The 14637-nt window shown below is 49.0% G+C and overlaps 1 protein-coding gene across 4 annotated transcripts in view; it reads right to left on the bottom strand.

The window, feature by feature from the left end:
* The window catches only part of LARGE1 (LARGE xylosyl- and glucuronyltransferase 1), a 526275-nt gene that overhangs the window by 49045 nt on the left and 462593 nt on the right, over positions 1-14637 (bottom strand). For all 4 annotated transcript variants that reach the window (XM_038550745.1, XM_038550743.1, XM_038550744.1 and 1 more), the window contains one exon: positions 6881-7036. In XM_038550745.1, coding sequence (XP_038406673.1) covers positions 6881-7036 — 156 coding nt within the window. The remainder of the gene's footprint in view (positions 1-6880; positions 7037-14637) is intronic.

The raw sequence follows: 14637 nt of genomic DNA, 5'->3' as shown, positions 1-14637 counted from the left end.
AGAAATGGAGGTGATCACTACCTTGCAGGGTTTGTGAAAGAGTAAGAGATGGTTGTAAAAGTAAAAACCACTAGAACCATCACCAAGTAACCTGTAGTTCTCATTATATTCATCTTATCCATGGAGCTCCATCCACTTGGGAAGCATGGCCCCAGTTACCACTTCTGAGTTACACAGACCTGCTTTCCAATCGTGGCCCACCATATAGGAACTGTTTGACTTTGAGCAAGTAACTCATCCCTTCTGAGCTTTGGTTTCCTTATCTGTGAAATGTGACTCATAAAGCCTACCTCCCTCGATTGGGGTGAAGATTAAAGTTGCACTTCCTTTTCTCTTTCCCTGCAGGAAACCCCAATCGGCAGAGGCTAAAAAAAGCAGAGGAAGGTCTTGAAGCGACGCAGAGAGCTGACTCCAGGCTAGGAGATAGAGTGGTGAACGTCTAGCATAGGGACACAGACTCAACAGGCTTCCGAGTCTCCTGTGTCATCACTTGGACGCTGGTACTGGTTTCCTGGAGGGCGGTTTGGCAAGGATGCTGGGAACAGGGCTGAGCCCGAGTGGAATGGGCTGGGCCATCGATTCACGAGGTCTGCTGTGGACACGGGCTAAAGAAGCTCTAAGTCTGCAGACACTGTCCATTGATTTACAATTCCACGTACAGGTCAAAGCTCACTGGGGTCGTTTTTTTTTTGTTTGTTTGTTTTTTGCTTTGTTTGCACATTTTGGAGGTTTGCTATGTCTCATAATTGAACTTCTACCACAACAGCGCATGATTCTTCTACTTTGGGTCTTTCCAACTTACATACCATTGGTTTTTCTTTCCTCAGCTGCCAGAGGAAGGAGGAACAGGGAGGTGAGCCCAGAAAGGGTTGTTCTGAAGCTGATGAACTCAAAGTGACAGCTGTCAGAAAGGAATCTGCAGAATAAGCAGGATAGTCCGAGGCCATTTCCTGCCAGGATAAATAGCATCCTCCTTCCTCTAGCCAATTCCTGCCCCCTCAGCCTAGCCAGAGTGATCTTACTGAAAATTGCAAACTGAGTTTCGTATACTTAGGTTACCAAAGGGGGCATATGTGTTTGACCAAGATTCCCATCCAAATGGATTCAAATGTATATATTCTAATAACTCTGCATTTTAAAAGGTGAGCTTCCTTTATCTGGAAAATACCCTTAGGTGGAACAAGGCTCTCCTGATGATACAGCATCGCTTTACAAATACAGTGCTTAGGAAGAGCTGCATGTTTCCAAATAACCAATGTATGGAAACATGCTACCCTAGCTGCCAGGCTGTCAGGGATGCCAGGGGGTAGGGTGCCCTTATTTTTCTCTGCTCTAGAGGACAGGACTCAGATTAATGGGTTCCTTACAGACAGGAAGACTACACTCATCATGAGGAAGAATGGGTTAGCATCTGGAGCTTTCCCCAGTAGTGGAGGAAGCTGTTGTAAGTGATGAGCTTCTTGTCTTTGGGAGGATTCCAGCGGAGGCCGGATGCAAGCCTGTTAGAGATGCTGTAGCAGGATTTTTGCACGGAGTTGGGGTGGAGAACATCTGGGCTTATCCACCTGTGTTCTGTGGAGTCCCAGGGTTCCCTGGATAGACCTGAGGGGCAAGGTTGCTGAGGAAAATGGAGAGATGTCATGGGACAGGACAGGCTGTGTGTCCCATCAGCTACTGCCTATCTAAACCACAGATGGAGGCTGCTCTTCCAAACCAAACCATCTCGTCCTAGAGGAAGAACCCCAAACACAGAATCTAAAATGGGGGCTGCTTCTCCCATCGTAGCTTCACACTGGCTTCCTGAATTTACTTGTGTATTCTCTTCAGCAGGAGGGTCAGCCCAAAGGCCTCCCCTTCCTACCCAGAGTCTCTTAATTGGTGGGAAATCCACTTGGGATTGTGTGGCCCAGAGCTAAAGCGACAGCCCCTGGGATGCTTATAGACGGAGCTCTAAGCAACGCTGTAGCTCCCCTCTCTGGAGTTCTGCCTAGGAAAAATGTTAACAAAACCTGAAGACCATTCGTGGAACAACAGGTTTGGGCCCAATCTCAGATGGGTTCAGTATCGTGATCTGTGAAAAAATGCACCTCAGTGAACACTGTGTTCCTGGTGCTGAGTCCCATTTATGGTGATTTAACATAAAGTGTCCACGAAACACTGTGACAAAGGCATCACCGTCCCCATTTATCAGATGGTGACCCTCAGAGCACTCACATGACTTCTCTGAGTCACGTGTCTCCTGAATGAGTGATCTGTGATGACAGGGGAGCCCACCATCTTATCATCACCACCATCATCACCTCCCCGGTGAAGAAATAATAACCATCTTGTGCAACTGCTTATGCCCTCACATTGCCTTCGCCTGAATGTGCCCTGTTCCCATTCACCTCGGGTCTCCACTGCTCCCTCCTTCCCACTAGGTCCACCTTTCTTAGCCTTCAAATCCTCCCTCCTCCAGGGAGTCTCCTGTGATGCACCTGCTCTTCCTTACCGGTGAAATGCCCTTCTCTTGGGCTACTGAAGTGCCGTCTTGGTCTGGTGCTCCTCACACGGGAGGATGACCCCCGCTTGTCTGCATCCCTCACTGGAGCAGACTTTGATTTGCACCGCTCCCCTGGATCACTAGCCCTGCAGCTGGTGCCTGTTTGAAGGACTATCTGCCTGAGACACTGCTGTTGGAGACCTTTCCCCTCTAGGGCCTGCAGTCCTATGAAGAGGTTCCCAACGTCATTTCTTTGACACTGCCACCCTCTGTGCGCTTGTCAAAGCTCTAACGACCTCACCCCCAGGGCTGGGAGCATTTAGCTTTGGCCCAGATCCAGGATCTTGTGCTTTCCCTCTGGCTGTGTTTGCCTAACACTCGACATGCTGCAAAGGGCCAGAGGGTGGAACTCCCCCCAGGGACACAATGTTCGGGGACCCAAAGTTACAATTTGCTTGTCCCAGCCCCTCTCTGGGGGTGGGCTTGGCCAGAGGAACCTGGCTGCAGCAGGGCACAGGGACCTACCCTCTTGATTTGTGAGGGGGAGTTGTATCTGCCCCTGTCTTAGCACCCACAAAGCAACCCACCTGTTCTCTGATCCCTGCCGCTGCTGCCCTAGGTCAGAGCCCCATTGCCATCTCTTTGCCTGGGACGTAGCAATGGTCTAACTGGCCTCCCTGCCTCCAATCTGTCCTTCTCGTTGTATTCTCTACACGGAGTGATTTCTCTCAAATGTAAATCTGACCATGATTAAAGCCCTTTGGTGGCTCCTCACTGCTGACAGGGTCAGTCTAAACTAAGCAAAGCCAAGGCCCCTCCGGTCGGCTTCATTCCTTGTCACTCCTAACAGGCCTGTGCTCTAGGAAACTGACTACCAGCATATTCTCATTGGACTCCCTGCTTTTCCATCTGCTCTCCCCTCACCTGGTACTTCCTTTGTCTCTATTATTTGTTCAACCCGTTCAATAAATATTTGTTAAGTGCTTATGATGTGCTTGCTTCTCTGCTACAGGAAGGAGTCCCCAGAGGTGAACAGGACAGGCAAAGTCTCTAAGGGTCTTATATATTCTGCTCTTCTTTTCCGGGGGGGGGGGGGAATAGGAGACAATTGCATGAACCAACTAATTGTGCATAGTAGTGTGTGCTCTGATAAAAAGAAAATGGGGCACATCACAGTGACTTATAGCATCACTGGATGCCCCTGTTAGGGGAGGGGGGCAAGTTTCTGAGGATGCTACCTCTGAGACAGGTGGGTGCTAAGGGGCAGGGTGTTCCAGGCAGAGGGGAAGCAAGCACAAAGGCCCTGCTTTAGGAATGAGACTGGAATGCAGAAGAAACAAAGGTGGTGGTTGTGGCTATTGCACAGTCAAGGGCAGAGTGTTTGGGACAACAGCTGTGGTGAGTGCTCAGGGAAGGCTGCCCTCTTGCTCATGGCCCCCCCTGGACCCAAGGTGACCATCCTCTTGGCATCTCTAACATTTGTTACATGACAAGCGATTTATGTATAGGGATGGAGTCAGCCTGTAAGTTCAACCTGGGTGGCCTGGCAGGGTGTCTGGCAGGTGGCTGGCACTGATGCATGCTTATTGAGCAAATAAATACAGTCAGATTAGGAGAAGGACCACCGATGACTTCCCCACTCTGATGACCCAGCAGGGGAAAGAGGTGCAAGTGGGTAGTTTATAAAGGGAGTCCCACTTTGTAAGATGCCCAACAGTGCACTTGGGGAGCACACTGATAGAACAATTAACTGGTGGCTTCATCCTGCCAAGGCTTTTTATGGAGTCTTTTCCATGTAGGAAAAAACAAAGGTGAGAGAACAGTTTTCATTTTAGTGTTTGAGGGAAAAAGTGCCGAATGGGCACTCAGATATTGATGATGATGGCAAATACTGATTTGAGTAGAGAGAGGATGGCAAAACCAGAAGAACACAGCATTTGTTGAAACCTCTAAAGTGCTTTCCAGACTCTGAGCCAGAGTTCAAGTGCTTAATGGTATTCTTTTCTCTACTGCCAGTGGTGGAGAAGGGCAGACACTGACAAAGGCATGGAAGGTGATGTGGAGAAGGCCCAGAGCTCAAGGGGACTCCACTGTGACCTGGGAGCAGATGCCAGAGGGCAGGGTGGCCGTGGGACCAGTCACCCTGGTAAAGGGCCAGGTGAGTGCGTCCTCCAGACCTTCCGTAGACACCATCCCCTGACGCTGGGAACTAAAGGAATTCTCCTGACATCCAAGATAAGAATATAAATAATAACGATAATAGTAATAAAAGGAAATTCTGACTCTTTCACCTGCTCACAACATCCTTCCACTCGGCCTTCTGCCCTTCTGATGCTCAGCATCTGCCGTTCTCCTCCCTGGGCTCCAGCCCCTGGGCACACTGGCCATCCTGCAGGTCTTCATGTTGGCTGTGGCCTGCCCCAGGGCCTTTGTACTAGCTACTCCCCCCGACCTGGAATGTACTTCCTTTGCTCTTCCACCTCTCTCCCCAGCTTTACTGAAATGGGGAGACGGCGTATTAACATAGCATATTAAATGGCAAATTAAAAAGTTAACATAATGAAAACAATTTGGAGTTTAGACGTGTTACGTTCATGCTACTTTCACTATAATCAAGGTAATACACATTATCCATCACCCCCAGAAGTTTCTTAGTTTTTTTGTGTGTGTGTTAAGAACACTTAACACATGAGATCCAACTTCTTAAAATGTTTAAGAGCACCACACCCTGTTAACTCCAAGCACCGTGCAGCATAGGAAATCTCTGGGACTTACTCCTGTTGTGTAACTCTAACTTTATACCCACTAAACACACCAGCTCCCCATAACCCCTCTCCCCTCCCCGGTAACCAGCATTCTGTTGTCTACATCTGTGCATTTACTATTTTAGATGTCTCACACATGGGGCATCATGCGGTATCTATTCTTCTGTGACTGGCTTCTTTCCTTAGCATAATAACATCTCCGTGGTTCACCCATGTTGTCACAAATGGTAAGATATCCTTATTTTTTAAGGTTGGACAATATCCTATTGTTCATACACATGGCGTTTTATCCATTCATCTGTGATGTCGATGGGCACTGGGCTGTTTTCACCTGTGGCCATCAAGAGTAATGCTGCAGTGACCACGGCAATGCACATACTGCCTCAGGATCCTGATTTCAATTCTTTTGGAAGCACACCAGAAGTGGGATGTTGGGTCATAGGGCAGGTCTCTCTGTAATTTCTTGAGGAACCTCCATACTGTTTTGCACAGCACCCACAGCATCGTATTACAGTGCACAGTGTTCCAACTTCTCTACATCTAACCATTTCTCATTATCTTTTGTTCTCTGGGAGCAAACATCTTTACAGGCGTGAGGGGGTATCTCACTGTGGCTTTGATTTGTATTTCCCTCATCCTTTGCTGTTCTATGGCTGGCTCTTTCTTGTCATTCAGGACTCAGATGGAACACCACTTTCTCAGAGAAGCTGCCCTCTGCCCCACCCCACCCTGGCCCCTGCAAACCAGTGGAGTAGCTCAGCTGCTCATTAATATGCCACCATGTAGCACCTGCCACTGGCTGATCATTTTTCCTGAACATTCATAGTTATCAAGTGTGTTTCCCCCATGAGAATATTAGCACCACAACAGCAGGGGACCATCGTCCTTTGTTTTACCTATGCATGCTCAGGGCTCAGAACAGGGAGGCCCTCAGGAAATGTTCACTGAATGAACAATCACTTCTATCTCTAATACTTAGGGTCAAGGAAAGAGAGAAAATATTTATTGAGCAGCTAACATATGGCAGATGCTGAGCCAGGTGCTCTAAATGCAATTCAAAACCCGCCTTTAAGTTTTACATCTACTTTTGGTGGTTGAGGAAACGGAAGCACAGAGAGGGTGAGTAACTTGCTGGGGGTCATGTACTTGGTAACTGGAAGGGATTAAAGCCAGCCCAGGTCAGCCTGACCCAGCATGCCCTGCCTTCTTCCATGACAGTGTGCGGCTTCCCCATTTCCTGCTCCCCAGAACTTCAAATCACTTCCAACCTTGCTCCTTGCTTGCTGTGAGCAACCTGCTGTGCCTCAATCTCTGCACTCAGATTGGGGGAAGAAAGAGGGTTTCTATGCACATCACATGAAGTATAAGGTAGGAAAAAATTATCAGCAGCGAAGACACAGGAAGATACAGGTGCTAGCTATGCCTGGAGCCTGTACCTAACGCTTTCTCCACCTACACTACCCCTAAAGGAACCAGTTAGTGCACCTCATCGGGGCTGAGCGTACCCCCTCTCTGCCTGCAGTGATGAGCATGGAGCAGGGGAGACGCTGGAGCACCAGTGTCCCCACCCCATCCCAATGGGACCAGGGGCAAGGGTGCGGCTCGTCCATCCAGGGCCCCACGAGCCTCTTACGTTTTCGCTGTTGACGTCTGCTTCGCTGGGGCAGCCAAAGAGTTCTCGCCTCAGGAGGTTTCCATCGTACTCCAGGAAGGTCAGATAGAGGTTGCGGAAAAACTCCACATGCTTGTTCTTCACCCGCAGCTTCTTGGGGGAGTTCCAGTGAATGACCTGGGGGGGTGACAAGGAGGTAGGCAGGTGGCATGGGCCTAAGCACTATTGGGGGGGGCCTGTCCATTCACTCGCTCACTCATTCATTCACCATTTACAACTGAGGGGTGAAGAGGAAGGGTGCTGAGGCCACATGGCCCGGGTTCCAATCCTGCCTCTGCTCTTGGGCAAGTGACTTACTGTCTGTGCCTCAGTTTCCTTGTCTGTGAACTGGGGAAAGCAAAAGTTCCTGCTTGTGCCAGCTTTTAAGCTTCTGTCTCTCAGCTCCAAGCCTCCTGATGCTGAGGTGGGGACTCTGAAAACCCTACTGCTACCTTGCCAGCCGCCTCCTGCTGGGTGCTGCCAGATAGACTGGGAGTCTGGGGGAGGAGAAAGGAAGGTGGCCTTCCTGTTGCTTCCTGTCCCTGCAAGCATCACCCTACCTCCGTTCTTCAAGGCAGCAGTGACACTTCCTTCGTTTAGCAGCAGCTAGAAGCATTTTGCAGCTTTTCCAGCATGCAGCATGCACCTCCTGGTCTGCCTCAGAGCTGCCTACAGCCCCCAGCCCAGGTCTGGGAGCCAGCCCCATGTAATGATTCCTACCTCCCCTCTGTTCCTTCAGCGCCAGGGGCAGTAACTCTTTCCTGCTATTTCCTATTTTTGCTTTTTTAGTTACCAAATCAACACTTTATGTCTAAGTTGCTATTTTTAAAGATTAAATTCTCTGTTTGAATAATGGGGATGCTTTCTGCCTCCAGCCAGGGCCGACGGATACACTGTATCATATAGCTGCAGTGAAAAATCAACTCGTCAATACCCGTAATGCAGGCAAGGAGTGTCTGGCACAAGGTGAGCACCCCAGAAAGGCCTGCGAGGATGTGCCTGGGGTGCACTGGGTTGAGAGAGGCACAGCCACCTCTGTTGACGGTGCTTGCCCTTGCTTGGCTGGTGGTTGGCCAGAGATGTGTCTACAAACAGAGCGTAGAATGTGATTCGTGAAGAGAGGGTCAATGGGAACCAGAGCTATGAATAGGTAGCTCAATGCCTGTGCTGGGGCTTGAACGATGAACCAGAGCTCCCCAGGAGGCAGAGGCCAGCATGGAGGGGACGGTGGTGGCACAGTGCCGGCAGAGGGAAGACCCGTGGGACAATACAAAGTCAGGTGCTGCGGCCGGAGTGCAGGTGCTGGGTGGGAGATGAGGCCAAAAGTGTGAGCAGGGTGCGGGGAGAGCCCAGCCCCATGCAGGCCATGGTCAGAACTCAGCTGTGGCACTGGGGACCTCACTGAGGGGGAAATCACTAACCCTGGGTTTGAGTATGATGCTCTGATCATAACAGACAAGACAGGAATGCAGGCTGCGAGGGCCAGAAGAGCAGCCAGCAGGGACAGCTCGTGCCCTGGGCGGGGGAGCTGGCTGGGCAGGGGCCGGGCGGGAGCACCCTTTGCCATCAGCTTTATAATCACGGTCTTCTTTTAATCCTCATGGTGCCCTGCATGAGGAATGCAATCTTAGAGATGAAGAACCTGGAGAAGTGACTTGCCCAAGGCCACAAACTTGGTAAACATGGGAACCGGGATTCAAAATTAAGTCTGAATAAACCTGATTCCAAAGCCCATGTTCTTCTGTCCACACGGGGAGAACAGGAGAAGCCAGGTTTTAAAAACTTCCCTGCTCATGCCTTGTCACGTTACAGAAGATATGAATGCACTCTCCCCTTTCCCCCACTTGCCGCCTGTGGTGGGGGGACCAGCATAGCTGACGGTGACACAGAGGAAGGAATGGGGTGTCCAGAGCTCGGTTCCTCCCTAGTTCCCTCCTTTAGCCACATTCTGTCTGCAGGAGCCTGAACAGAGCCAGCATTCAGAGTAGAGAGTGGGGCCCTCTCAGTGTCTCCTGGATGTACGGCAGCCACAGCCCTCGACGCTGGCTTGGTAAATGCTGGTCTGCAAGACCAAGTCCCTCTTCTCATGGCAACAACGGGAAACCCACTGAGTACAAACCATACCTGCCACAGCCTCCCAAGACCAGGATGGTGTAAGGGCAGAGCAAGAACCGGGGACGTCAGGCCAGCCTAGGTGTGAATCTCAGCTATGCTCTATGCTCTTCACTAACTGTGTCCTTGGGCAGCTCGTTTTATTCCTTGGGGCTTCAGTTTCTTCATGTGTAAGGTGGGAACCAGTAAACCCAACTCCCCAAAGGAGTTAAGAGGTTTAAAACAAACGCCTAGCCCAGTGCCTGCAAGCCAGGATGGCCCCATATTCTGTGGGTTCTCTTCTCCCCTCAAACATGATGGCAGCAGCCTGCCTACCAGCATTCTGCATCCTCTTTCTCCGAACCCTGCCAGCATGAAGTCCACCGGAGCAATAAGCAAGGAAGCGGGTTAAGCATTCAGGATGGTGCAGAAGGGCCAGCAGACCGTCCCTGGAATGACGCCACTTGGCGGCGCCTGCATTTCAGGGAAGGAAGAGCATGCAGGATGTGTTCTCTTCCTGTGCCTTTTGAAGGATGTGAGAAGGAAGGAGAGGGAAGATTCTCCCCTGAGAATACACCAATTCGGGCATGAGAAGGTCCTGGGCCACGCATTAAAATAATTGCATGCAAGCTGGTGTCACTCACACCCTGTGGGGATCATGTCTTTACTGCAAGAGACTTTGGTGCTTGCCAAGTGCTGAGCGAGCAGGAAGGCTGATGGATGTGCAACTGACTCAGGAAACATGAAGTTCCTCAACAGGGAGAAACTTACAGGAAGTAAAAATAAGGGCTAGCCTCTGGGTCCCCAGACAAACAAATCTTTACTCCTTGTGCACAAATCTGCCAGGGACTTTGGAGACACTGTGTCATTAAATCCCCCAGATAAAGCCCATTTGGATCCCACTGTCCTTTTTACAAAGATGGTACCAGGCTTGTCTGTATCTCACAGCTGGTAAGGGGCAGAGCTGAGACATGAAGCCGGTGCTACACCTGAAGTCCCAGGTTCCTTACTGCTGTCGTGCACGGCATCAATGGGCTGAATGCTTTGCAGATGAGGGCAGTGAGGCTTACAGAGGAGCTGGCTTACCTAAGATCTCACGGGGTGTTTGGACAGGGGCAAGGACTATGATGAGGACCCAAGTCTCCAGGTAGCCCCGACCCCTTCCAGGCCACCTCTTATCCCACCATGTCTTGTTCTGCTCTGTGCCTGGACAGTGCTCTGGGTCTGTCTATTGCCTCCAGGTAGATACTGCTACCTGGTGTTCTACAGAAAGCAGCAAAGGTTGAACGAAGGAAGGGGGAGAAGATGATGTGGTTGCTGGCAGGTCAAGGGGGTTCTGGAAAACCCTTTGCAACTTGGCGACCCAGCAACAGGGAAGCCTACTCAAAGGCTCACTCCGACCGAGATCCTGGTGCTTGCTGAGTGCTAAGCCAGCAAGAAGGCTGAGGGATGTGCGTCTGGCTCAAAAAATTTTAGTCTCTCACCAGGGAGAAACTTAATGTATATTCAGATGTGCCTTTTTCTCCTTAGCAGGACACAGCATACTCCACTCCCCTGTGCTAGGCTCTAGAGAAGTAAATAATAGCTATGTTTATCTAATACCCGCTATACACTAGACGTGGTTGGTGTGCGTGCATGTGATGTTTTCAATGCAATCCTCAAAACAACGTGGTATCCCCATTTTACAGACAATAATGCTGAAGCCGATCCTAATGCAGGGTCACCCAACTAGTAAGTAACCAGTCCTAATACAAAATCAGGTCTGTCTTGCTCCCTCATCTTTTTCTTTCTACCACATCATTCATTCATTCAGTAAATATTACAATGAGCACTGACCGCGTGCCAGGCACTGATAGGGGCCGTGAATGCAAAGATGGACAGGGGATCACGACTCTCTTTCTGGAACTTACAACTGAGAGAGAGCAGGACATTAAGTTAACCATCCATTTTAAATTACAGGTGTGCTACGTGGCTCTTATGGAGATGTTAAAAGAGAGATTGTTAGTGATGGTCGCTGGGCAGGGCCACCTGAATATAAAGAGACCAAGGCCCAGAGGGAGAAGACCAAGGCCCAGACCTGCCCAGAGTCACACAGCAAAAAGGGAGAAGTCATGCCCACGTTCTGTCTCCTGAGGCACTGTTCCTTCCATTAAACCATATGCCTGCTTTGGAAAATCCAACTCAGGATTAGTATTGCTGATAATTTTGATCAGGGCATATCTGACTACTGAGAAATGTCATTTCCTGGTCCCTTGAGGGACCATCATTGCTGGCTTGGGGGCAGCAAGCCGGTGGTGTAGATGACATTTGCTGACAAGCTTTCACACACGAGATGGGAGTGACAATGGAGAATGTGTCCTGAAATAGATTTTTGCAAAGAGCTGGTAAATGTGTATGAGTCTACCAAGGCTTGTGGTGGAAACTATCATAACTTACTCTACTTGCTGAGGCACATTAGCATGGCAATAGTAATTACTATCAGCAGCTAGCATATACAAGATGTTTCCTATGTGCCAAGCACTGCTCTCAATACTTTGCTGTCATAGCTCATTTAACACATTCATTTAAGAGTAGAAGTGATAGTCTCCTTATCCCATCTTACAGGTGGGGAAAGTCCACTAAATTGCCCTAAGTTACATGGCTAGGAAGTGAGAGAGTCAGGATTTGAATCCAAAGAGACAGAGATACTTGGGATCTCTCTCTCATTTCTCTCATGTCTGTAATCATTAAATGACTCTGATCACAGCAATGAATGAAATTTATAGGAGAATTATTGGATCATAAAAGAATCCTACTTTCCCCTTCTAAGCACAGGGACCTCACTCATCTCTGGGATCCTGAGGCTGAGGATGGTTTAGGACTTCTCAGGTACAGGGGCTGAACCTCCATCTTGGCAGGAAGCAGAGAAGGAGGCATCCAGATGGCATGCCAGGTGGGCTGCAGAAGCTGCCAGGCACCAGGGGCCCCATGGGTGTGATCTGATTTGGATCTGAAATGTCTGTGAAGGCTGAGTATGTGTGCAGACTTGGGAGTCAGCAGGCAGTGAGCCAGAGAAATTGACAGAAATTGATTACTGTTCAGGAAACTTAAACATCATCTGGGAAGACAGCAGAAGTCAACTTGATTAAAGGAGAAACACGAGACTCTATCGCCCATCAAGGAAAAAGCATTTCAAAGGTAGAAGCAAGACCTCGGTACAAGGACAAGGCTATGGAAAGAGCTCAGTCAAAAATTCAGCTTCTGAAGCACTCACAACCCAGAGGGTTCCTAAAAGTAACTTACGGTGCCCAAAATGCTAAGACATCAGAGCCTGTGTGCAAGTGCCAGGTGAACAAGAACTTGGGCTATGTATCTTCCAAGTTATGGGAATGAGGGGTAATCTGGAAAACGGGTCTCTGTCTCAAGACCTTCCTTGATTTTCTACGACCTTCCTTAGCCTGGTAGTTAAGCCTGTTGCAAACTGACTCCTGCTTACAATTTCTTTTCTATGTCCAGGCTGGAGGAACTTCCTAGTATTTCTTGAACCTGTCTTTCATGACGTGTGTCTTTGCATATGCTCTATCCCCCTCCCCAGAATATCCTTCTTCTCTACCATGTGAATGCCTGCTTGACCTCCATGGCGGAGCTCAAATACATGTCTCTTCTGTAAATCTCTGCCTGACCGCTTGTGGCAGACGGTTCCCTCCTAGTAGGTCTGTCCCTCTACCCCATTCTTCATTCCTGACAGAACACTAACTTTATAGTTGTAATTCCCAGCATCTGTGAATGGATCCTGATCCATTTAAGGTCTAAGCTAATCATGATGACCCTATGCTCTGATTGCCCAGACCCCCTTGCAGCTAGGTTGGCCATATGATTCAGGATTGCCCAAAAAGATACATGAGGAAGCATGTATTTGATTTCCTAATAATAAGGTTCAGAGAAGGTGCCATTCTGCTCACATCCCACTCACCTTTTTGTTGTGAACACAGATGTGATGACTGGAACCATGACAGCTATCCTATGACTATGAGAAAGTCAACATCCTGCTGTCTAGAAGCCAATGTCTATAGCTACTCAGAATTCTTAGCTAAGAAATTAAACTCCTCTATTTTAAGCCTCTGCAAACTAAGTTTTCTGATTCTCACTGTAAGCTTTCCTATGTAACACCGGGGCAGTTGCTGGGCCCTTCCTCAGTGCTCTATAGACTCTTGCACTTAACTCTGTAGAGAACTCACTGCACACTCTTGTAATTATTTATTTACAAGCCTGCACCTGGCAGCACTGGGATGTGAATTTCTGGGCTGGCAGGGAGCATGACTTATTACTCTTCCTGAGTGCCATAGTGTCTGGCAGGTAGTTAGTATTCAATAGCTGCCCTTTGCTTCAAGAATGGAAATCATGATGATGACATTCTCTATAATCCTCACATTCTGTCTGTCTACAGCAAATCATTTATAAAAGCCCTATTAATGTGGACTTTAGGATGGGGAAATATATTCCCCCTTTCTTTGTGTAAGGGCCAAACAGCTTGTCATTTTCTCTTGAAAGAGTTTAAGCTCCCTCTGTTCTTACCCTTGTTTGGTATTTCAAGGAGGAGGACAACAGTCTCACAAGTCCCTTTCCTTGTCATCCTCAGGATTACGATGCACAGGAGAAAGGGACAAGCAGACAGATCTGCAGGCCAGTCACAGCTCCAGCTCCTATCAGCTGGTGGCCGGCACTAAGTTGCCTGGTCTCACGGAGACAGTCCCTCACCCGCAAAAGGGATGTCACAGCAACCACCTTGTAGTTGGTGGTCCAGCCCAGGACTGATGGATGCATGCACAAGAAGGTATACTGAAGGTGCTCATCAAATTACAGAAGAAATTGAGGTTCTGAGTTCACAAAACAGCCACCTTGCCAACTGAGGAGGCAGGGTGAACACAGAGTCTCTATGTCGGAAAGAGGAATGAGAAACAAGACTTGAAACAAGGGACTACAGATGGTCACAGCCTGAGGCAGAAGGGCAGGATGAAGCCCAGAGATGAAGCCAGGGGCTATCCAGTAAGGTAGTAAGGCCCACGCTTCTAGTCAAGTTCAAAATACTGAGCAGATACCAAAGAGGGCTGCTAGGCACAGAAGCAAAGCAAATTTACCCCTGCTTCCTCTTGGCTCTGTCACCTAAACCACTTGATGTAAATGAACCTCTATTTTCTAATCTGATACAAGGAAATAATACTGCCTGCTTCCGAGGATCAATGAGACAAGAAATGTAAAGGCATCTGCTGCAGAGCCTGGAGCAGACTGGCGCTCAGTTCATGAGAGGTGGACAATCTAAAGTGACACCATCCCCTATACCTATTTAAAGCCCAGACTGCTGACTCCCTGAATGTAAGGCCTGTTTTTGTCCAGCTTTGCAGACATCGTGACAGGCTTGGTCAATGTTTGCTCACTGCCCGTGGAATCCACTCCGCTTCTTCTATTGCCCCGCTAATTGTGGAAGATTCTATTCCAGCTCTCGTCCTCCTCCTTTCTCACCCCTAACCACTACCCGGAGTGGCTATTAAATAACAACAGTGGGTTTGAAACTCAGAGTCCAAGCCACAAAGGCTCTGGTGACTCTTTGTCTCCTTTTACACAGCTTCTTATTGCTTCTTGGTTTTTACAAGTCCCAGAAAGAAAAGAAA

The sequence above is a fragment of the Canis lupus genome, chromosome 10 (genome assembly GCF_011100685.1).
Source record: "Canis lupus familiaris isolate Mischka breed German Shepherd chromosome 10, alternate assembly UU_Cfam_GSD_1.0, whole genome shotgun sequence".
In the NCBI taxonomy this organism is placed as follows: Eukaryota; Metazoa; Chordata; class Mammalia; order Carnivora; family Canidae; genus Canis; species Canis lupus.
The sequence above is the reverse complement of the archived record's forward strand: the minus strand, read 5'-3'. Positions and strand labels throughout refer to the sequence as shown.